Source organism: Pongo abelii, chromosome 13 (assembly GCF_028885655.2).
Source record: "Pongo abelii isolate AG06213 chromosome 13, NHGRI_mPonAbe1-v2.0_pri, whole genome shotgun sequence".
NCBI lineage: Eukaryota > Metazoa > Chordata > Mammalia > Primates > Hominidae > Pongo > Pongo abelii.
Window position 1 is genome coordinate 121,674,603 of NC_071998.2, and position 23,989 is coordinate 121,698,591.

Genomic DNA, 23,989 nt, shown 5'->3' on the forward strand with positions numbered 1-23,989 from the left:
AAGCACCTGAAATTCCATCAGTGTCTTTGAGATTGGTCTAGAGGTGAAGGCATTTTAAAATGAGCCCTTGGCTGGGTGTGGTGGCTTGCACCTGTAATCCTAGCACTTTGGGAGGCTGAGGCAGGAGGATTCCTTGAGCCCAGGAGATTGAGACCAGTTTGGGAAAGAGAGACCCTGTCTCTACATAAAATAAACTTAAAAAATTATTTTTAAAAATGAGCATGGATGGCAGTGCAGAGCCCCAGAGCCCACCTCTGGGTTAAAACTGTTACCCCTGGCCTCTTCTCACATTCTTGTCCTCAGCAGGGAGAGCACCCACCCCCCACATCCAGGGTGCTATGTGCAGAGGAAGGGGACCCCCCTTAACACAGGCAGTGTGGGTGGGCTGGGGAGTGGTCTCTGCCAGCAGGATGAACTGGCCTCACTTGGGCAGTTCTAACAGCTCCTAATGCCACCTGCTGCTTCCCCAGGACCAGCTGCTCTGGCTCACCCTGTAATGACTTGCTTAAGACATTTGTTACAAAAGCATGGCCAGGCCTCACCTTCAGAGATTCTGACTCAGGGGGACCCTCCCTGGTCACTGTGACACCAGGTTGGGTGTAGAACCGGATGGATCTAAGGGGACTCCAGCACCTTACAAAGCTGAGAGTCAGAAAGGGTGGCACCTGGGCCTGGGCACGACTGGGGGTGTGTCAGTCCCAGGGCAAGGCTGCTGTGGCCGTCTGCAGGTCCACAGGACCCTTTGTGGCTGGGTGGACGGGGACAGGCAGACCTTCTCCAACCCCAGTGACGAAGGGGAGGGAATGGCCCAGATGAGGTCCCTTCGGCTGTGGCTCTAAGGGGGCAGGGAAGCAGCTCCTTGGCTCTCCTTGCCCCTAAGTGCCCCCCAGCATCCGGGAGGATGGGCGCAAGGCCAATGTGTCGGGCATGGCCGGGCAGTCCCTGACGCTGGAGTGTGATGCGAACGGCTTTCCAGTCCCTGAGATCGTGTGGCTGAAGGACGGACAGCTGGTGGGTGTCCCCCTAGGGTGGGTGGGGTACGGGTGGGATTTGGGCTGGGGACAGGCCTTCTGGATGAGCGTTCCTGCGTGTGCCAAGGTGGGGCAGGGAGATGTGACAGGTGTCTTTCGGGGTGCTCTGGGGTTCAGGGCAGTGGAGGACAGTGGAGCCTGGCGGGGGCTGCGTGGCAGAGAGCATGGCACCGTTCCGGCCACTGGCCACCTCTTGAGCCTCAGTTTCCTCATTACTGATGCTGGGGGTGGTGGCTGGATCCTCTCTTACTGGCTCCCTCTGGCCTCTCCTACCCAGATTCCTAAGGTGGGCGGCCACCGCCTCCTGGATGGGGGCCAGTCCCTCCACTTCCCCAGGATCCAGGAGGGTGATTCTGGGCTCTACTCCTGCCGGGCAGAGAACCAGGCTGGGACCGCCCAGAGGGACTTCCATCTCCTTGTGCTCAGTGAGTGAGGCCTGAGCCCCGCAACTCCCAAGTGTGTCTGGCCCTGTAGCCCCCACTCTTGCAGGCACGCCGGGGGAGAGGGTAGACTTTGCCTGCGGAGAGCAGGGGGCACAGAGGGGCCCATGACAGACCCAACCCCCATCTTCACAGAGCTATCAGGCTCGGGGGACAGACATCAGACAGGTGATTAGCAAAACCATTACTGCCACAAGTGCTACCAAAGAACAGTCTGGGTGCTGAGGGCTCCAGAGCAAGCCCTTCTGGCCAGGGTTTTGGGGGGCTTCCCAGGAAGGTCAGGTAGGAGGGGGGCCCAGGCTGGGGGGTCTGCACAGACAAGGGCCCCATGGTAGGTGGGGCTTGCAGGGTTTGAACAGTTTCCCACCCCTCACCCCTTCTCACCCCCAGCCCCTCCTTCCATGCTTGGAGCCGGGGCCGCTCAGGAGGTGCTGGGATTGGCCGGTGCAGATGTGGAGCTGCAGTGTTGGACCTCAGGGGTCCCCACGCCCCAGGTGGAGTGGACCAAGGACAGGCAGTGAGTGCCCCCCCCTCCGAGGATGGCGTGGGGGTGGTGACCAGACTCGGCCTGCTGGTTGTGGGGGTTGGGGGAGGTTGAACTCTTCTTGGGGAGCTGAGAGGCATGGCATGTGCCACCCAGGGCCCAGACTGAGGGCTGTAGGGGTGCCTTCCACCCAGTGGAAGATTAGCCAGGGAGACCCCACTCTTACCTCAGCAAGGTCTTCTCATCATCTCTTAGCCTTTCCTTTTTTTTTTTTTTTTTGGAGACAGGGTCTTGCTCAGTTGCTCAGGTTGGACTGTAGTGGAAGGATCTCAGCTCACTGCAGCCTCAAACTCCTGGGCTTCTTGGGCTCAAGAGATCATCCCACTTCAGCCTCCCAAATAGCTGGGACCACAGGTGTGCACTACCAACAACGGCTAATTTTTTAAAAAATGTTTGTACAGATGGGGTCTTGCTTTGTTGCCCAGGCTGGTCTCGAACACCTGGCTTCAAGCAGTCCTCCTGCCTTGGCCTCCCAAAGTGCCGAGATTACAAGAATGAGCCACCATGCCCAGCCTCCTTTTTTAAACTCACTTTTTCTCTAAGTAAAATTCACATAACGGGCTGGGCGTGGTGGCTCACGCCTGTAATCCCAGCACTTTAGGAGGCCGAGGTGGGCAGATCACCTGAGGTCAGGAGCTATCAGCCTGCCCAACATAGCGAAACCCCGTCTCTACTAAAAATACAAAAAAAAAAAAAAATTAGCCAGGCGTGGTGGCAGGCACCTGTAATCCCAGCTGCTTGGGAGGCTGAGGCAAGAGAATCACTTGATCCTAGGAGGTGGAGGTTGCAGTGAGCTGAGATCAAGCCACTGTACTCCAGCCTGGGTGACAGAGCGAGACTCTGTCCAAAAAAAAAAAAAAATTCCACATAACATACAATTAGCCATTTTAAAGTGTACAGTGGGCTGGGTGCAGTGGCTCACGCCTGTAATCCCAGCACTTTGGGAGGCTGAGGTGGGCAGATCACGAGGTCAGGAGATTGAGACCATCCTGGCTAACACGGTGAAACCTCGTCTCTACTAAAAATACAAAAAAAAAAAAAAAAAATCTGGGGATGGTGGCGGGTGCCTGTAGTCCCCGCTACTTGGGAGGCCGAGGCAGGAGAATCACTTGAACCCGGGAGGTGGAGGTTGCAGTGAGCCATCATGCTACTGCACTCCAGCCTGGGTGGCAGAGCAAGACTCAGTCTCAAGGAAAAAAAAAAAGGCGTGCAGGGTAGTGGCATTTAGTACATTGCAGCATGGGGTAACTTTCACTTCTATTTAGTTCCTGACATTCCATCACCCCAAAAGGACACCCTGGACCCATCAGCAGCCAGTCGCTGTCCCCCTCTCCTCAGCCCCCGGCAACCACAAGCCTGCTTTCCTCCTCTATGGACGCGCCTGTTCTGGGCACTTCACATCACTGGTATCATAGAGTATATGGCCTTTTGTGTCTGGCTTCTTCCACTCGGCATATTTTCCAGGTTCATCCATATTGTGGCGAGCGTCAGAATTGCCTTCATTTTTGTGGCTGAATAATGTTCCGTGGCATGGACGGACCACACGTTGTTGATCTGTTCCTCGCTTACTGGGCCTTTGCGTTGCTCCCACCTCTTGGTGCTAATGAATGGCCCAGCCTCACTTTTTACAAGCCACACACTCCTGTGTGCAGCGTGCCCCATCCAGCCCCTCGGCCTTACTGGCGCTTTTCCCTTGCCCGTCTCTCCAGGCCTGTCCTTCCGGGAGGCCCTCACCTGCAGGTGCAGGAGGATGGCCAGGTTCTCAGGATCACCAGCAGTCACGTGGGGGATGAGGGACGATACCAGTGCGTGGCCTTCAGCCCAGCTGGTCAGCAAGCCAGAGACTTCCAGCTCCGAGTTCATGGTGAGCCCCAACGCCTTCTGGGACCCCGCCACAGGTTACTCAGGAAGCTTCCCACCCAGCTGCCTGCTGCCTTAGAGGGAGAGTGAGGGCTGAAATGGGGGACCTGGTGAGTGATCCCTGAGTCCAAGAAAGCTGGGGGCTGGGGTCGGGGTTGGGGTCAGGGTCAGGGGATAGAGGTTATCTGGCCCAGCATTTTCCAAATCCATGGTTTCCATCCCAGCTCTAAAAATTTACTACTTTTTTTTTTTTTTTTTTTTGAGATGAATTCTCTCTCTGTTGCCTAAGCTGGAGTGCAGTGGCACCATCTTGGCTCACTGCAACCTCCCCCTCCCAGATTCAAGTGATTCTCCTGCCTCAGCCTCCCAAGTAGCTGGGATTACAGGCGCCCACCACCACACCCAGTTCATTTTTGTATTTTTAGTAGAGATGGGGTTTCACCATGTTGGCCAGGCTGGTCTCGAACTCCTGACCTCAAGTGATCCTCCTGCCTTGGCCTCCCAAAGTGCTGGGATTACAGGCGTGAGCCAATGTACCTGGCCCAAATTTACTACTTCTGATACCACTTGGAATTATGATTTACTTTTCTTTAGATGAGTCACACTTCCTTACACTGAAACACATTTATTTAAATATCCCTTATTCTTATAAAGGATATTTAATATCGAAACTGTAAGCAGAAAACCAGTGCCGCTTGGCTAAGGAAGCTGAAAAAACAAACACACCCCATAGAGCAATGTTGTAAATCCTCGAGGCGTGGACTCCGCAGAGGGCACCAAGCCTGCATCTGCACTCTCTGTGCTAAAAACGCGGAGAGTAGAAAGTGCTAGAAAGGTTAGGGACATGCATAGTAGCACCAAATGCAGCCTTTCCTTGCCGTAACCAGGATAGAAGGAGATTTGGGAGGGGCGTAACCATTCCATTCTGAGATGCGGTTATTTCATGCTGTGCCCATGTGCCCCTAGCATTGTCCTGGGTAGCATCGGTGGTGAGTGATCAGCCCTGTGTGAAGTCCTCATCTAGTCCAGCCCCTCATTTCACAGACGAGGAGACTGAGGCCCAGAGAGGGGAAGTGGCTCACCTCTGGTCTTCCAGTATGTTAGAGCAGAGCGGGGCCCAGAATCCAAGCCTGTGGCCCCGCCCCCACCTCCTGCACCTTCCACACCAGCATGTCCCCGTGCAGGCCTCTCCCATCTGTCCCCAGACCCCTGCCCTCCTTGTCCACCATGCCTTCCCCGCCCCTGCAATGGAAGCATGAGTCTGCTGCCCTGGGGAAGATGCTAGAGGCCTCAGGGGCTGCCTGTGACCAGCCCCCACTGCTTTCCTTCTCAGCACCCCCAACTATCTGGGGCTCCAACGAGACAGGCGAGGTGGCCGTCATGGAGGGCCACCTAGTGCAGCTCCTGTGCGAGGCTCGAGGAGTGCCCACCCCAAACATCACCTGGTTCAAGGACGGGGCCCTGCTTCCCCCCAGCACCGAGGTGGTCTACACTAGGGGCGGTCGGCAGTTGCAGCTGGGGAGGGCCCAGAGCTCAGATGCCGGCGTCTACACCTGCAAGGCCAGCAATGCTGTGGGGGCTGCAGAGAAGGCCACCAGGCTGGACGTTTATGGTGAGCAGCCAGGGGCCACGGCAGCCAGGGTGGGCAGTGGGAGGGACTCAGCCATGGTGGCCCCTGCCTGTCTCCAGAGGAAGGGTAGGTGGCCACTCGGAGTGGTCAGAGGCGAAAGGATAATGGGACCAAGACATTATCTAGGGAGAAGGGTCCTCCCAGCTCATGCAACTTCCTTCATACCCGTAAAGAAACTGAGGCCAGGAGTGGAAAGGCCTGTCTAGGAGGCCATGGCGGAGCTAAGTGTAGAATCCAGGTCTCCCCTCGTGGTGTGGGGCTTTTCACGAAACCATGCCCAGACCCCTGTGACTACCACAATAATGAACTGCCCTTAGTCATCACTTCTGGAAGCTAGACCCGAGGGGCACTTTGCAGCATCAGCGCATTTGATCAGCTGGCAAAGGGACTTGAGCTCTCATGTCCCCATTTACAGATGGTCACAGTGAAGCTCTGGAGCAGAGAGGTTTCCCCAGGTTCACACCACTAGGAGGTGGTGGGACCCGGTCCATACGTGGGCAGATCTGACTCCAAACCTCACGCTGTGAACCTCAGCATCAGCTCAGCCCTGAGGGGCTTGGCTGCAGTGGCTCTGGATGGGTCTGAGCAGGGCCCCGGTGAAGTGTGAGAGGGCAGTGTGCAAGCTGATAGGGGTCAGCCTGGCCCCCAGTGGGGAGTCATTTCGGGAGCTCTGGCTTCCAAAGATGCAAAGGGCTTGGGTGCTGGAGCCTCAGGGACCCCAAAGGGCTGTTGAGCTGCATGGGCTCCACAGCAGCCTCTGAAGATGGCCCCGCTACTAGCTCAGGGAGTCTTATTTTGGGACCTGAGGTCCCCCAGGAAATGAAATAGAAAATGTGCATGTGTATGTTTTTATTAAATTTTCAAAGGGTCTTACGCCCAAATAAGCTTAAGAAGCATTTCCCAGGCTACAGTTGCCCCTTGTCCCCTGGTAATGGCTTCCTCAGCTCAGCAACTTGAGGGTCTCCTTGAGGGTAAGAGAGAAATTTCCCCTCTGGCGTGGCCACCATGGGCTCCAAGTATAGTTAACATCTGGTCCCCTTGGCCGTCGCTGGCTAAGTTAGGAGCCCCCCAAGCCAAGCCATCTGGGCTCAGGTCTGCCCCAGTCTTCTGCCTCCTGAGACCAGGGAGGGAGGGGACTTCCAGGAGCAGAGCTCTGTCCCGGCCCTGGGGGTCTCATTTGAGTCCACGTGTATAGGCACTGGGGATGCAAGTAGGCTGGCCCTCGTTCCACTCATGCTGGGCTTGCCAGGGTAGCAGCGGGGACGGAGAGGCAACAGTCAGCACCCAGGGGTGGGGTGGTGCGCCCAGGGGCTGAGGAGGGTGAGAATGCTGCCCTGGGGTCTGAGCAGGGGGTTCAGCCAGTGGAGGTGAGGGAAGGAAGTGTTTCACATGGAGTGGGGTTAGTGAGGGGCTTCAGCGGGCCTGTTGGGCTGAGATGAGAGCAGGCTGGCATCTGGCTGTGGTCCCCAAGCTGCCCCCTGCCTCTTTTCCAGTCCCACCCACCATCGAGGGCGCCGGTGGAAGACCATACGTGGTGAAGGCTGTGGCTGGGAGGCCCGTGGCACTGGAGTGCGTGGCCAGAGGCCACCCGCCCCCCACCCTCTCCTGGCACCACGAGGGGCTGCCCGTGGCAGAGAGCAATGAGTCGCGGCTGGAGACAGGCGGCAGTGTGCTGAGGCTGGAGAGACCGGGGGAGGCATCCAGCGGCCTGTACAGCTGTGTGGCCAGCAGTCCTGCCGGGGAAGCCGTGCTGCAGTACTCCGTGGAGATTCAGGGTGAGCCCGGCCTACCCCACTCAGAGCTGCCTGGGCTGTGGACCTCTGCCCAGGCCTGCTGCGTGCTTGTCCCAAGAGAGCTCCTGGAGTTGGAGGGAGGGTGGGGAGAAGTAACCAGTGTCCCCGCATTGCATGACACAGATGAGGACACTGAGGCCTGGGCTGTGGGGCCGGCAGGGCTAGGAGTGGGCAGGGTGGAGCCTCAGGATCAAGGGTCCCTGACCGTGCCCAGGACCCTGGGCCGGGTCACCCAGGACGGAGGACCTCGTTCTGCCTTCTGCCAATGGAATAGCCCTTTACGGAGACTTTCCTAAGGCCGGCTTGTGGGTGTGGTCCCAGCAGGGCGGTGGGGCCTTCGCCTGCTCTTCCATCCATTGCTGAAGCATTTCAGGTCCTAGTGCTGTGTTGACCTCAAGTGGCACTGGAAATGAAGCTGGGAACAAGGCCAACTGGACTCCTGAGCCCTCAGTCTGCCAGGGAGGCAGATGTTAAATAATTAGGCCCAAGCCTTTGGGGAGCCCGGGGTGTCCCCTTACCTGCCTTGGATGGCCCTGGAAGGCCTCCTGGAGGAAGGGCCACTGATAGGGAGACCTGAGGGTGAGGTGCGGCTGGGCCTCGCTCTGAAGGCACTGGGGACTTGGGAGGGTTTGAGGCCAGTGGCTGCTCAGCTCCAAACACCCAGGAGTGTGTTCTGCCTGCAGTGCCCCCACAGCTCCTGGTGGCTGAAGGCTTGGGACAGGTGACCACCATCGTGGGACAGCCCCTGGAACTTCCCTGCCAGGCCTCAGGCTCCCCAGTACCCACTATCCAGTGAGTCTGGGGTGGTGGAGGCCAGGGCTGGGGGTAGGCAGAGAGCGTGTGCTTTGCGGATTGTGGGGGGAAGTGAACAGGAGAGAGGCTTCCTGTTTCCAGGAGTAGGAAAGAGGCCTGGAGCCACGGCTGGTGAGAGCAGGTGGGAGAAACTTCTAGGCTTCCTGCTTGTCCTGCCTGGCCTGGCCTTCCCTTGTCTCAGGTTGACGCACCCCCCTCCCTACTCACCTTAGGTGGCTGCAGAATGGCCGCCCAGCCGAGGAGCTGGCCGGGGTGCAGGTGGCCTCGCAGGGGACCACACTGCGCATTGACCATGTGGAGCTGGACCACTCAGGCCTCTTCGCCTGCCAGGCCACCAATGAGGCGGGCACTGCTGGGGCTGAGGTGGAGGTGTCTGTGCATGGTGAGTGGGCGCCTGGGGTTCTGGAGCTGTGGGCAGCCTGAGATGCCAGGGGTGGGTGGAACCAGAGGGCTGTGGCAGGCCTGGAAGGGCATGGGGCTGGTCTTCTCTGGATGGCGTTTCTGGGCTGGACTTCCCAGTTCCCCACAGAGACGTAGGTGTGAGAGGCTGGCTGGGCCACTTATCACACTTATCCTCGGTCCTGACCAGCTCCTAGGCCTCACTCCTCTCCCCAGCTTCCTCTCTCTCCATCTGCTCTCTTCATGCTAACCATGCTGAACTTCACTTAGTTCTTTTAATATATCAACCCTCTTTCTCTTATCTTCGGCTACGTATGCTGTTCCTTCTGCCCGGAACATTCTCCCTCCTCTTTGCCTGCCTAGCTCCTTATCTTTTAGGCATATCCTGAAATACTCTTCCTCCAGGAAGCCTTCCTTGATTCTACCATGTTTCTCATCTGTACTGCCCAGCCTCTCAATGCCTTAGCCCTCCACCCACTACATTGACATTGCTTATTTGGTTGTCCATCTCCACTGTCCACCTCTGTGAGCTTTGAGAGGGCAACATGGTAGCTGCCTTTCCCTGCTGTGTCCAGGGGCCCAGTGTAGTTCTGGCCACAGAGTAGATGCTCAGCACACATGAGGATGCATGGATAGGTCAGTGGGTGGGTGGGTGGATGGGTGGGTGGATGAATGGGTTGGTGGATGAATGGGTGGACAGATAGAAGGGTGGATGGATGGATGGATGGAAAGGTGGATGAATGGGTAGATAGATGGAAGCATGGGTGGATAGAAGGGTGGATGGATGGGTAAATGGATAGATGGGTAGATGGATGGATGGGTGGATGGATGGATGGAAGGGTGGGTAGATGGATGAATGGATGGGTGGGTGGATGGATGAATGAGTGGGTAGTTGGATGCATGGGTGGGTGGGTGGATGGATGAGTGGATGAATGGGTGGGTGGATGGAAGAGTGGGTAGATGGATGGGCGGGTGGATGGATGGATGGATGGATGGATGGATGGATGGATGGATGGGTGGATGGGTGGAGGGATGGATGGATCGATGGGTGGATGGGTGGAGGAATGGATGGATGGATGGAAGGGTGAGTGGATGGATGAGTGGATTGATGGATGGGTGGGTGGATGGATGGAAGGGTGAGTGGGTGGATGGCTAGCTGGATGGATTGGTAGATGATGGATGGGTGGGTGGATGGATGGAAGGATGGATAGACAGAAGGATAGGTAGATGAATAAATGCATGAATAGATGCGTGGGTGCACAGATGGATGGGAGAATTTTTAAAGGGAATAACTACTCTGCTGGCTCCCAGTCTAGAGCTCTTTCCCCTAAGCCATGTGTCTGGGGGATATGGTGGGCAGAAGCTAGATGCTAGCCTTTGGCCAGCCCTTCAAGGGCACCTTCTCACCCCCAGGCATCAAGGGGGTTGCTGGGTGCCCACTGTACTCCTCCTGGTTCTGACCCGGGCTCTTCCTGACTCTTTCCCTTCCCAGAGTTCCCATCGGTCAGTATCATTGGGGGTGAGAACATCACAGCTCCTTTCCTGCAGCCTGTGATCCTCCAGTGCATAGGGGATGGGGTGCCTACCCCAAGCCTCCGTTGGTGGAAGGATGGTGTAGCCCTGGCAGCCTTTGGGGGGAACCTACAGGTATGTGCAGGGGCCCCAGGCATGGTGAGCCAGCTGGGCACAGGTGGAAGGGCTGCTCTGGGGGCTTCCTGGAGACTCTGAGCAAAGCCCAGCAGGCTGGGGATAGGAAGGGCCCAGAGCCCTCTCAGCCTGAAAGGGCGAGCCTCAGTCTCTTCCGGGTCCTAGGAGCTTCAGTTGTCAGAGGGAGAAAATGTCAGTGGGGGGGACAGGGAATGGTATGCCTGGAGATCGGACGAATCCCTGGAATCCAAGTGCTTGGCTCATAACTCTACCTCCAGAGCCAAAAGTGTCCCCATGCCTCACTGCTCCTGCCCCCGGGCTCAGCAGCAGCCTGGCCACTCGCCATGTCCCGTCATCACTCGGACAGCCCCGTAGCATACTCTCTACCCTCTCCCCTCCAGATTGAGAAGGTGGACCTGAGGGACGAGGGCATCTACACTTGTGCCGCTACCAACCTGGCTGGGGAGAGCAAGAGGGAAGTGGCGCTGAAAGTTTTGGGTGAGGACGTGGGTAACCAGCAGGGCCCAGGCCAAGGATGTTGGGTGATCCCTTGGGGACCCTTGGGGCTGGGGTGTGTGGCGAGGGAGGGGGAGGAGGTTTTTCAGTCATAGTTGTGCACTTAACTTCAGAGGAAGTAGAAAGCCCTGAAATGAAAATGTTAGCAACAGTTCTGTAGTCCCTTTTGGCTGCTTTTGGGGGGATTTTTTTTCTTTTTTTTTTTTTTTGAGATGGAGTCTCGCTTTGTTGCCCAGGCTGGAGTGCAGTGGCGCGATCTCAGCTCACCGCGAGCTCCGCCTCCCAGGTTCACGCCATTCTCCTGCCTCAGCCTCCCGAGTAGCTGGGGCTACAGGCGCCCGCCACCATGCCCGGCTAATTTTTTGTATTTTTAGTAGAGACGGGGTTTCACCATGTTAGCCAGGATGGTTTCAATCTCCTGACCTCGTGATCTGCCCGCCTCGGCCTCTGAAAGTGCTGGGATTACAGGCGTGAGCCGTGGTGGGATTTTTAGTAGCAGACCTTGCCCACATTCATATTTACGTTTGCTTATTTTGGGGGTTTATTTGCAGGGAAATCCTTGTCCTTGTCCCTTCCCCTGGCTGTGCTGGCGTCGGCTGTCCCGGGGTGGGGGCTGGGTGCTGTATGATTGCCGTAAGGATGGTGGGGGCTGGATGCTGTATGATTGCCGTAAGGATGGTGGGGGCTGGGTGCTGTGTGATTGCCATAAGGATGGTGGGGGCTGGGTGCTGTGTGATTGCTGTAAGGATGGTGGGGGCTGGGTGCTGTGTGATTGCTGTAAGGATGGCAGCCTGTTGCCCTTTGTTCTTGGGCTTGCTTCCAGGAGTGGGGTTGCTTAGTCTGAGGACGTGAGCTGTTTTAGAGCCCTTTGTCTAGGATTTTCTATGGGGAGCAGGGAGCAGCACTGCTGGGATGGCTGGGATTAGAGCTGCCCAGAGCTTGCACCTACCAAGCTGGGTCTCTCCTTGTCTCCCCCTAGTGCCCCCCAACATCGAGCCAGGCCCAGTCAACAAGGCAGTGCTGGAAAATGCCTCAGTGACCTTGGAGTGTCTGGCTTCGGGCGTGCCCCCTCCTGGTAAGACCCCTTCTCTTGGCGGAAAGCTACTTCCAGCCCAATTCACTGTCTAATGAGGCTGGCGAGTGACCCAGGGACTCTGTGACTGGACATAATGGGGAGAAATCAGCAGGTCTTTCCCCCCATTTCTCTCATGTTCCTCTCTTCCTCTTCAACAATGTCCTTCGGGCCAAGGCACTGCTAGGGTCCAGATCCAGTGTGAAACAGGCCTGCAGGGCATCTACTCACAGTAAGCTTCACAGGGCTGTCCGGGGTTGGGGGCAAGGATCAGGACCTCAGAGTCACCATCCGATCTGTAGGGCCCTCCCCTCTAGAGCAGTAGTGGAGGAAAGGGCCGGGAGCTGGGGGCGGGGTCTGGTTGTTTGCACAGGGGACTGGGTGAGGCTTATGGTGGCCCAGGAGGAAGGTCCCTCTCCTGCTCCCATCTGACCTAGGCCCACCCTGCTTTGCTTGTTGCCTGTGAGCCCTGGGGATATTTGCCCCTTCTCGTGGGGATGCCTGCTAAGTTCCGGGGGCACGTCCTGGCAGGATGCAGGGAAGCTGCAGATACACGTGGTCCAGCCTGGCTTTGAGGCTGCTGCTTTGGGCTGGTCCATGTTCTCTAATTCTCCCTAGGGGAGGGGGTCTCCTGGTAGGGGGAGGGCAGGGCTGAGTTTGACTCTGCTCCTGGCTACCTCAGCCTCTGCCCACGGGGCTTCTTCTGCACACTTGGTCCTGTCTTGGGCAACATTGCCCGGTTCCACCCCGTCTCCCTTTCCTGAATGAAGAACTCTGACCTTCTCCAATGCCTGAAAAAATAGTGTGGTCACCCTGGAAGTTTCTCTTGGATGTCCACCACACCAGCAGAGTCTGACGGGCTGGCAGCACCCTTGCTTCTCTCTTCCATTCTCCCTTGCATCTCTCTTCCTTTCCCCAGATGTCTCCTGGTTCAAGGGCCACCAACCTGTCTCTTCGTGGATGGGAGTGACAGTATCAGCGGATGGGAGAGTTCTCCGCATTGAGCAAGCCCAGCTTTCTGATGCTGGGAGCTACCGCTGTGTGGCATCCAATGTGGCAGGTAGCACAGAGCTGCGGTATGGCCTACGGGTCAATGGTGAGCTTCCCTGGGCCTACAAGGTCCGTTGTCCAAAAAGTTGTCTTTTCATTCATTTGTCTATTAGTCTGTCCATCCACCTGTCCACTCATCCATCCATCTACCACCCCATCCATCCGTTACCCCATCCATCCATCCATCCATCCATCCACCCATCCACCCACCCACCCATCCATCTGCCCACCCACCCATCCACCCACCCACCCACCCATCCATCCACCTACCCATCCATCCATCAACTCATCCACCCCTCCATCCATCCACCCATCCACTCATCCACCTACCCACCCATCCATCCATCAACTCATCCATCCATCCATCCATCCATCCACCCACCCACCCAACCATCCTTTCATTCATTTATCTACCCACCTGTCTGCCCACCCATCCACCTGTCCATTTGTCTACCAGTCCACCCTCCCATCCATCCACCCATCTATCCATCCATCCATCTACCTACCCATCCACCCACTCACCATCCATTCACTCATTCAACTACCCATTCTTTCATTGATCCATTTTGTATCCAACCACATTTATTGAGTCCATGCTCTGGGGCAGACACTGGCAGACACAGCCCTAAATAAGACAGACCTAGGAGCTTTCAGTCTAGTGGAGGACACGGCAATTAGATCATTCCCCAGAGTACTACTTGATATCAATTGTGATGGCAGCTGGTGAACATGAGGTGCAACTGAGCACCTATAACAGGGCACTGACTTGGCCTGTGGAGTCCAGGAGGCATCTTTGACACTTGGATACCTACACTGAGGTCTCTGCCAAGGCCTGAGGTTATGAAGACCTGGGGAATTTGAGAAACTGAAAGGAGGCCACGGGGCCTGGGGTTTACAACACTGAGAAGAGGGCCAGGATGGTGCTGGTGGCCATATGGAGGCTGGACCTCTTGGGCCTCATGGGAGAGGTTGGGTCTAAGAGCAGTGGGTAGCTGGACAGAGGCCTGGGACCCTGGGCATCATGCCTGGTGCCTCCCAGATACAATGGAATCTTCTGGCTATTTTCTGCCAAAAGGGGACTGCCTGTACTATGGTATTTCATCTCACACCCCTGAGTTAGGAAGTAGCACTGTCCAGGGACCCTTGGTCCCCTCCCCATCCCCATAATAAATGACCTTCTGCTGACCAGAGGCCTGAGTGCGAGTGCTGCTTCCTGGCTGGTCAGCCTTGGGCAGGTGACTTCCCCTCTGTGAGCCTCAGTTTCCCATCTATAGAAGCCTCGTGGTGGTGTTGAAAGGATGGAAGTAGCAGCCTCGGGGGCAGTGGAGTGGCTCAGAGCCCGTGTCTGGATGGCTGTCCTTGTGCTTTTGCTGTGGCTGTGTGTTTCCCGCGGGGGTGCCCAGCCAGGGGCCCTGCCTGCTTTGCCCCAGTGGGGCTCAGCCTGTGCCCCATGTCACCCCTGCCCTGCAGTGCCCCCTCGAATCACGCTGCCGCCCAGCCTGCCAGGCCCTGTGTTGGTCAACACCCCTGTCCGGCTGACCTGCAATGCCACCGGTGCCCCCAGCCCCACACTGATGTGGCTGAAGGATGGAAACCCTGTGTCCCCTGCAGGGACCCCTGGCCTGCAGGTCAGTAGGGCTGGGTGGCCCCGGCTCACCTCCCTGCACCTCCCGTAGGTGCTGGGAACAGAGGTCAGGCCCTGGGAATTTAGGGTGAGGGAGAAGCAGCGATAGCCCAGGGCCGAGGGCTGGAGGGAGGCGGGACTGAACAGAGAGGCTGGAGCCACGCTGCCCAATGGTAACGATACATTCCATGAACGTGAACCATCTGCGTCATTGTAAATGTTCTTGTAGCCACAGTAAACTGAGTAAAAAGAAACAGGTGAGATCAATGTTAATAATACACGTTAGTTAATCCAATATATCCAAAATAGCTTCATTTCATCATGGGATCAATACAAAATAATTATTGAGATATTTTATATTCTTCTTTTCATATTAACTCTTTGAAGTCTGTGGTGCATTTTGTACCTGGGGCCCGTCTCAATTTGGCCTGGCCACATTTCAAGGGCTCACTGGCCATGTGTGGCAAGCGGACAGAGGGGCTCTAGAGGACTCTTCCTGAGGTCCAGTGTCATTGCCAGCTGGCAGAGGTCTGGAGGCCCAGATGCAACCCTGGGTTTCCCTGCGTTATGAGGGGCTCTGAGGGTCTGGGGCAGGCTGTCCAGGCGTGCTCGGCAGCAGGGCCGGCTTGGGCAGGTGGGGTTCTGCCCCTTGGGGCCTGCAACAGCAGGACGGTTGCCTAATTTGGGCTTCCCCCTGGGGTCACAGGTCTTCCCTGGGGGCCGGGTCCTCACCTTGGCCAGCGCCCGGGCCTCCGACTCTGGGAGGTACTCCTGCGTGGCTGTGAGCGCGGTGGGCGAGGACCGCCGGGATGTTGTCCTGCAAGTCCACAGTGAGTCTCAGACCGGGAAAGCCACGTGGTTCAGAGCAGCAACTCCAAGGAGATGGGGTGGGGGGCATTCCCAGTCACTTCCAAAGGGAGAGAGGCTGGGTGGATGGAGGAGTGTCCACCTGAGAACAGCTGCCTTCCAGTAGGAATCAGTGAGATCCAGAGACCTGCCCTGGAGTATGAGCTCCCGCAACGGGTGGGAGGGTGGGCAGGTGGCCCCGCATAGCCAGGAGCTCTGCCCCGTGTTCAGGGAGAAGCGGAAGGGGTGTGAAGTAGCAGGAACAGCGTGGAGTGGTGGTTAGGAAAGCCGGCTCTTGAGTGTCACCGACATGGGGTTCAAACCCTGCCTCTGTGACTTTGAGCTGGTTGCTTTGCTTCTCTCAGCCACCATTTCTTCATCTGCAAAGTGGGAAGACTAGCACTCACCTCAGAGGTCACCCTGGGGACTCACTAAGCTCCTGAGCTCATGAATCTACTGTAACCACAGTAGCTTATTTTTAAATGTCCTCCTCTGGGTTTTTCTGGGGCTCTGTGGAGGTATAAGAAAGAATGCTGGGAGCTGGGCATGGTGGCTCACGCCTGTAATCCCAGCACTTTGGGAGGCTGAGGTGGGTGGATCACTTGAGGTCAGGAGTTCGAGACCAGCCTGGCCAACACGGTGAAACCCCATCTCTACTAAAAATACAAAAAATTAGCTGGGTATGGTGGTGCGTGCCTGTAGTCCCAGCTACTCGAAAGGCTGAAGCAGGAGAATCACTTGAACCTGGGAAATGGAGGTTGTAGTGAGCTGAGATCATGTCACTGCACTCCAGCCTGGGCAATAGAGCCAGACTCTGTCAAAAAAAAAAAAAAAGAGAGAGAGAAAGAGAAGGAAGGAAGGCAAGAAGGAAGGGAAGGAGAGAGAGAAAGAGAGAAGGAAGGAAGGAAAGAGAAAGAAAAGAAAAGAAAGAAGGAAGGAAGGAAAGAGAAAGAAAGAGAAAGAAAAGAGAAAGAAAGGAAAGAAAGAAAAAGAAAGAAAACAAACGAATGAACGTAGTCTTGGGTGGGAGGCGGTAGGAAGGATTCGATTCTAGCTCTTTCTCTTTGCTGGAGTGAAGATGGTGGTTAACACATATTGTATGCCCAAGAGCCCCACCTGTGCCATTGGATTGAACCTCATGGTGGCCCCATCAGGTGCGGATTTTCATTATCCCTACTTTACAGATGAAGAGACTGAGGCCCAGGAGTGTAAGTAGCATCCCCAGGGCCTCGCATGGCGAGTGAGTGGTGGAAGGCAGGATTCCACCCCAGGAGTTCTCCCCCTGGACCCTGCGTTCCTTCCTGCAAAGCTGCACTGGTTATTTTTGCTTCAGGGGCAAAAGGTGGTTCTGAGACCTGCTTTAAAAAAAATTTTTTTTAAACAAAAATTTTAAATTTTAGAAAGTTTTGAGATAACTGTGGATAATTATAGATTCACAGACATCTGTAAGAAATAACACAGGGAGACCCTGAGTTTCCTTCCCCAATTTCCCTCCGTGGAAACATGCTGCAGAAATCTGGGATGTGGATATCGTGACAATTTTACTCAGACTGGCTCCTCCGAAGCAGGACTGAAGGCAGAGGAAGGGTGGTCACTCCTGGCTGCTGCGAGTAGCTAGGCCTGACCCAGGGTGTGGCCTCTCCTTGCCAGCCCCATCCATGTGCCTGAGGGAGCCCCTCTCCTGCCCCTTCCCGCAGTGCCCCCGAGTATCCTCGGAGAAGAGCTGAATGTGTCCGTCGCGGCCAATGAGTCAGTGGCCCTGGAGTGCCAGAGCCACGCCATGCCCCCTCCCGTGCTGAGCTGGTGGAAGGACGGGCGGCCCTTGGAACCACGGCCTGGAGTCCACCTCTCCGCAGACAAAGCCTTGCTACAGGTGTGCAGGCCCCCGGCCAGCCAAGCAGGCCTCCACCTCAGGCCAAGGGCAGGGTGGGGCCTGCAGGTGCCCCAGCTCAGTGACCTGCAAGCCCCTTCACCCAAGGGGATGGGGGACAAAACCCCAGGACTGGTTCCTCGGGGCCTCCCTCAGGGCCCCTGACTCAGCTGAGTGGCGCCAGCTGTTGGGTTAGAACCTTCCTCACCTGTCTGCTCCTCCTCCCACCCCTCTACACCTTGTGATATGATCATTCCCGACTCAGAGCACTGCCATTTGGTTTCCCCTCCTTCCGTTCATTCTTCAAAGCCACAGCCTAGCCCCAGCAGCCCCATGTCAGGATCTGACCCCTGAGGACAGGTCCCCTGCACCCCACCAGCCTCATTCCTCCACCTTCTCTTCGGGTCTGTTTTCTTGGGCTTTCCAAAGAGGCTGGGAGCAGATGAAAGGCAGGAGCAGGTCTGATCCAGTCACATGCCTCTGCCTTAGCAGATCTGGGCTGTGAAGGTGGGGAGGCTGGCAGGACTGCCATCGAGGGTGCCCTTCTCAGGCCCACCACAGGCACGTGCTTCTGGAAACTTCCCGGTGCAGCTGATGGGGAGATGCTGTCACTGTCCCGTGCTCCAAGTGGGGAGCTTGTGGCTCAGCAAGGTCACGTGACATTCCTGCAGTCACACAGTCTGTCCAGGGCTCATCCATCTCTGTGCTGTCCCCGCCCATGGAGTGTCTTTGCTCTCTGCCAGGTGGACAGAGCCGATGTGTGGGATGCGGGCCGCTACACCTGTGAGGCACTGAACCAGGCCGGCCGCTCAGAGAAACACTACAATCTGAACGTCTGGGGTGAGGGTCTCCCGGGCTGGGCAGGCGGAGGGGGCTGTTGCCTTGATTGCGTCCCAGGACACAGCCCTCCTCCAGCCTGCCCTCGCCTTGCTCATCCCCTTGCTCATCCCCTCCCCATCTCAGCCCCACCCCCACTAACCCTCTCTCTGCTCTGACTCAGTTGCTCCAGTGTTCCCCTTGAGGGAATCCCACACCCTGACTGTGAGAGAGGGGCACCCTACCAGGCTGTCCTGCGAATGCCGGGGTATCCCCTTCCCCAAGATCTCCTGGAGGAAGGATGGTAGGATTGCTGCCCTCGCCCAGCCCCACCTCATTGCCAGGCACACGGAGGCTATGCCCAGACCCCACTGGTTACCCCCACCCCAGAGCCTAGCTGAGATGGGGGGGCTTATGCCTCGAGGGAGTGGGGATGCTGGTTACAGAAGTGATGTTTCCCCCAGCCCCTCTCTACTCAGTCTCTGAGCCTGCAGGAGCCCCTGGTCCTGCTCTGCCAGTTAAGAGCTGGATTGATCTTCAGGCCTCACTTCAGACGTCCCTTCTTCCAGGAAGCCCCCTCTGACTGCCAGGCTGGGACAGAGCCTCCCTGATGCAGTCCCTGTCACTTGTCACGTCACCCAAATTAGTCCTTCTGTGTGTGCTCCTCCATTAGTCTGTGACCCCTGTGAGGCACCATCTTGACCACCACTGAATTCCAAGTTCAGTGTATAGTACAAAAAAGGTGCTCAAAAAACATTTGGAATTCACTTCACCAATTTTTTTTTTTTTTTTTTTTTTTTTTTTTTTTTTGAGACAGAGTCTTGCTCTGTTGCCCAGGTTGGAGTGCAGTGGTGCCATCTCAGCTCATTGCAACCTCCGCCTCCTGGGTTGGAGTGATTCTTCTGCCTCAGCCTCCTGAGTAGCTGGGATTACAGGCAGGTGCCACCACGCCCGGCTAATTTTTGTATTTTTAGTAGAGACAGGGTTTCACTATGTTGGCCAGGCTGGTCTCGAACTCCTGACCTCAGGTGATCTGCCCACCTCGTCCTCCCAAAGTGCTGGGATTACAGGCATGAGCCACTGCACCCAGCCCATTTAACCAATATTTATTGAGAGACTGTACCAGACCCTGTTCTAGGCACTGGAAATACAGCAGAGGATAAAACAGATCCCCACCCTCACAGTGGGGGCAGTCAGATAATAAACACAGTAAGACTCAGTACCTTAGGTGATAAATGCTATGGAGAAAAATAAAGCTAGGAAGCGGGGGAAGATGTCCTGGGGGGTTGTAGGATTTGCACTTTTAAGTTGGGTGGCCAGGAATGCTTGACCAAGCAGACTTGAAAAGGTAAGGGCTGAACATGAGAATATCACAGGGAAAAGCACCCCAGGCGGAGGTAAGGGTAAGTGCAAGGGTCCTGGGGCAGGAATGCTGGTTGGATGGGGGAATGAGAGGAGGCAGGGAATCAGGGATGATGGAGGAGAGTGGAGCTGCCATTACCGAGATGGGAGACCCCAGGGGCAGGTATGGTGGAAAGACCTAGCGTTTGGGGTGAATTAATCTTGAGACATCTGCTAAATACCTAGTGAGGTGTCAAGTGGACGGTGAGAGACAGGTGTCTGGAGCTCAGAGGAGAGGTCTGGGCTAGGAAGCAGCCTGGGAGTAGCAAGACAAGCTGAGGGCATCAGGACAGAGAGGGAGGAAGCAATGCCAGGTGGCCCCTGGGTCTGCTTCCCTGATGGGACATGAATTGAGTCATAACCCAGCCCAGAGGTCTGCTCCTCTAGAAACAGAGGTGGAAGGGTTTAATCCAGTAGGTCAAGGTTGACAAATCCTCCTCCTACAAGGGGTCTCTTGATGCCAGGTCTACCAGTTGCCTGGTCACCCTCCTCAGGCCACTGTAGCTAAATGGATGGTCATTCTGTCAGTAGCCTTTATTGAGCCTTGCTGTGTGCCAGGCCCTGGGGAGCCACTAAGGATCCCAGGGGGAGGCTGGTCACGGTGGCTCATGCCTATAATCCCAGCACTTTGGGAGGCCGAGGCAGTGGGTCACCTGAGGTCAGGAGTTAGAGACTAGCCTAACTAACATGGTGAAACCCCGTCTCTACTAAAAAATACAAAAATTAGTAGGGCATGGTGGTGTGCACCTGTAATCCCAGCTACTCGGGATGCTGAGGCATGAGAATCGCCTGAACCCAGGAGGCAGAAGTTGCAGTGAGCCGAGATGGTGGCACTGCACTCCAGCCTGGGCAACAGAGACAGACTCTGTCTCAAAAAAAAAAAGGGATCCCAGAAGGAAACTGAGGCAGGGTCTGCCATTCCGGAGGGCTCAGGCCAGGGTGGGATTCAGATGGGGCACCTGTAGGCAGATCTGTGATGCAGAGAAGCCTAGGGGGATAGGGAGGAGCTCAGAAGAGGCACCAGGACCAGAAGTGGCACTCATGGAAGGCTTCCTGGAAGAGGTAGTGTCTAAATGGACACCTGAAGTATGAGCAGGAATTGGCAAGAATGGGTGGGAGGACAAACTTTCCATGTGGAAAGACATCACGTCCTTGCAAATGCCCTGGACCAGGAGTTTCTTTTTTCTGCACCCAGGTCAACCCCTCCCCGGGGAGGGGGCTGGCCTCCAGCAGATGTCGGCTGTAGGGAGGCTGCTGTACCTGGGACAGGCCCAGCTGGCTCACGAAGGAACATACACCTGTGAGTGCAGCAACGTGGCGGGGAACAGCAGTCAGGACCTGCAGCTGGAAGTGCACGGTGGGTGAGCTGGGTGGGGGCTGGAAGGGTCTGGGATCATGGGCTGGCTGGGCAGGTGCCACCCCCAAATCGGAGCAAACACAGGGAAGTGATGGTGTGTGGTGCAGGCTTTCTCCTCCCTCACATTCCTGGTGTGTGAGTCCGTTCTCACACTGCTCTAAAGATACTACCTGAGACTGGCTAATTTATAAACAAGTGGCTTAACTGACTCACAGTTCCACATGGCTGGGGAGGCCTCAGGAAACTCAAAATCATGGTGGAAGATGAAGGGGAAGCAAGGCACGCCTTACATGTCGGCAGGAGAGAGAGAGCAAAGGGGGAAGCACCAGACACTTATCAAACAATCAGATCTCATGAGAACTGACTCACTCACTCGCTATCACAAGAAGAGCATAGGGGAAACTGCCCCCATGATCCAATCACCTCCTACCAGGTCCCTCCCTCTGCACGTGGGGATTACAATTCGAGATGAGATTTGGGTGGGGACACAGCCAAGCCATGTCACCTGGCATTTTAACTGCCCCTCCCACACAGCTTCTCACTAACCCAAGCATTGGGGGTGGGGGCCGCAGTACAATCCCTAAGGGCCCCCCAATGGTCCAGAGAAGAAAAGCCACATCTGAAACAGCTGGAAACCCGAAAGAAGCGTGAGCATTATGTGAAGCTCCTATATATATGATGGAAACCTAAAGCCCTATCTACTGGTCCTGCAGTGATGAAATGAAATCCCCCAGCCTTGTAAAAATCCTGCTAGAAAATAAAACCAGGAACAGTGCTGTTCAACATCTTGAGGAGAAACCCACCCATAGAATAATTTCGCACCCCCAACCAGTCCCAACAACTGTTGAAGCTCCAGGAAGTCTCTGGTTTTTGAGGAAGAAAACCTGTCACACTTCCTGAAAGAGCTGTTCCCCACATAGCAGGCCTGCCTGTGACTCCCAGGCTGTAGTAGCAGTAGGGTGCTGTTATGACCCCATTGTTGGGAAGCAAAATGGAGGCCCAGAGAGGTGAGGTCATGAGGTCACACAGCCAGCGATGGCAAGGGGAGAGGGTGTGTCCCTATTGGGCCCAGGGCAAGTGTGTGGTGCCTGGTGGCCCCAGCAGCTTTCTCTGATGGGCTTTCTCCCCACCCCAACAGTTCCCCCTCAGATTGCCAGTCCCCGGGAGCTTCCCACACAGGTCTCCGTGGTCCAGGATGGAGTGGCCACTCTGGAGTGCAATGCCACAGGGAAACCCCCTCCGACAGTGACATGGGAGCGGGACGGCCAGCCCGTGGGGGCTGAACTGGGCCTGCAGCTGCAGAACCAGGGTCAGAGCCTGCATGTGGAGCGGGCCCAGGCTGCCCACGCTGGACGCTACAGCTGCGTGGCCGAGAACCTGGCTGGGAGGGCAGAGAAGAGGTTTGAGCTCTCCATGCTGGGTGAGGACTGGCAGCTGCTGGAGGAGGTTGGGCTGGGGCAGATTAGAGTGGGCAAGGCCGGTTCAATCTCCAGGCACAGCCCTCAGGCTCTGATCCTGGGGTCACACCTGTTCTTTCTGGAGTCAGGGCTCTAATGAGAGCTGCTTGGGGGGAAGGAGCCACCAACACTGCTCTCAAAATCAGGACTCGTCCCATATGGGCCCAATTTCCCCCAGTTCACCTCTCCTCCCTCCCTCTCTCCCTCTTGGGTTTACTCTTCCTCTACTCTGTTCTGGGCACTGGGGAAGTAAGCAGTCCCTGTCCTGCATGACTGGTATGTGATGGGGAGAATTCAGGGGCTTGTGAGAGACCAGGAAAACCTTGAATACTGTTGGGGCAGGTCAGGGCAGCCTCCCGGAGGAGGTGCCCTTTAAGCTGGACCATAAAGGGTGAGTAGGAGTTAGGCAGCTGCTTGGTGAGGGGAAGCATGTGCCAGGCAGAGGGTGGCTGGGGCAGCCTCATGCATTCCATCATTTACTGAGCTCCTACTGTATTGCCTGAAGGATAATTCAGGGTGGAGACAGGGAGTGGTAAGAGATAGGGTGGGACAGGTGGGCAGGGATCAGTTTAGGGAGGGCGCCCCTCACCGTTGCTGGGATCTCGAGCCTCACCCAGATATCACCAACACCCCCACCCCCCTGGGTAGAGAGTGGTTTCCTTCAGGAACAGGTTCCTTCAGAACTGCAGCATTGCCACTTAGCTTCCACATGTGGATTTAGGAAGCACATCTGGCTTCACCTTTGCACTAATTCCAGTCCCACTGGCTCAGCGCTTGCTCTGCCTAGGTACTGGACTGCGTACTTTCACATGTTCCTGTTACATCCCCCAGCATCCTGCTGAGGGTTTGGGGAGACTGAGGCCCAAGGAGCCTGCCTGACTCCAGAGCCCAGCCTGTGGCGCCATGGGCTCCCTCCTAGGTGTCCTCGCTTTAGGGGGAGCAGCTCTGCTCTCGTCACTTCTGCTCCTCAGACTCCCCCAATTGGGTGGAGTTGGGGGGCAGTCAGTGGGGCTGCGGAAGGAGCATGAAGCACACAGCCCAGATCTGCACCCTGAATGTGGCTTCTTCTTTGTGTCCAGTGCCCCCAGAGCTCATCGGAGACTTGGATCCGCTGACCAACATCACTGCTGCCTTGCACAGCCCCTTAACTCTGCTCTGTGAAGCCACGGGGATCCCACCTCCAGCCATCCGCTGGTTCCGAGGGGAGGAGCCTGTCAGCCCCGGGGAGGACACCTACCTGCTGGCAGGTAAGATACCAGCCAAGGTTGGATCCTGGGAATCAGGTCGGGCCCTCTGCCTCTGCCTCTATCCATTACATGCCCATGACCTCTGACCCTGAGCTGCCAGGCCTGGTTGGAATAATCATTCCAGCTGCTGGTCCCCAAAGAATGCAGCCCAAAACACTAGTCAGGTGAGGTGCTCCAGGAAAATATCATGGATTTAGATAAATTTGGAAAAGGCTTCCTGCTCTGCTCATCTAGAGAACCACAGTGAACATTTGCATAGCAAAGGTTCTGATAAGTCCTGCAGAAAAAACAAAACAAAACTTTGGCACTTATATATAACATCCCACAGAACAGTAACAAGTTTTGGATGTGCTGATCTAAGCACCTTCTCCTCTGAATATTTATCCTCCTCATAAAATGGGTTTGTGAGGTTCTTGCTGGTATACAAATGAGGAACTGACGCCCAGGAGTCTCTGTCCCATCCAAATCCTGCAAGGACTTCAAGGCCCCTGAGGCTATGCCTCAGTCACTCATTGGTTGTTCCATGTAGCCCATGATGAGAAGACGAATACATTTCCTCTTGGGCATCACTTCTGA

The 23,989-nt window shown here is 56.1% G+C and overlaps 1 protein-coding gene across 1 annotated transcript in view; it reads left to right on the plus strand.

The window, feature by feature from the left end:
- Positions 1-23,989, plus strand: part of HMCN2 (hemicentin 2) — a 164,354-nt gene that overhangs the window by 77,646 nt on the left and 62,719 nt on the right. The window contains exons 27-46 of the mRNA XM_054520713.2: positions 881-1,011; positions 1,309-1,456; positions 1,862-1,988; positions 3,725-3,879; positions 5,209-5,487; positions 6,999-7,280; positions 7,982-8,090; positions 8,324-8,493; positions 10,003-10,157; positions 10,559-10,655; positions 11,653-11,748; positions 12,665-12,841; positions 14,266-14,423; positions 15,126-15,249; positions 16,963-17,138; positions 17,879-17,975; positions 18,136-18,255; positions 20,548-20,709; positions 21,848-22,129; positions 23,246-23,413. Coding sequence (XP_054376688.1) covers positions 881-1,011; positions 1,309-1,456; positions 1,862-1,988; positions 3,725-3,879; positions 5,209-5,487; positions 6,999-7,280; positions 7,982-8,090; positions 8,324-8,493; positions 10,003-10,157; positions 10,559-10,655; positions 11,653-11,748; positions 12,665-12,841; positions 14,266-14,423; positions 15,126-15,249; positions 16,963-17,138; positions 17,879-17,975; positions 18,136-18,255; positions 20,548-20,709; positions 21,848-22,129; positions 23,246-23,413 — 3,213 coding nt within the window. The remainder of the gene's footprint in view (positions 1-880; positions 1,012-1,308; positions 1,457-1,861; positions 1,989-3,724; positions 3,880-5,208; positions 5,488-6,998; positions 7,281-7,981; positions 8,091-8,323; positions 8,494-10,002; positions 10,158-10,558; positions 10,656-11,652; positions 11,749-12,664; positions 12,842-14,265; positions 14,424-15,125; positions 15,250-16,962; positions 17,139-17,878; positions 17,976-18,135; positions 18,256-20,547; positions 20,710-21,847; positions 22,130-23,245; positions 23,414-23,989) is intronic.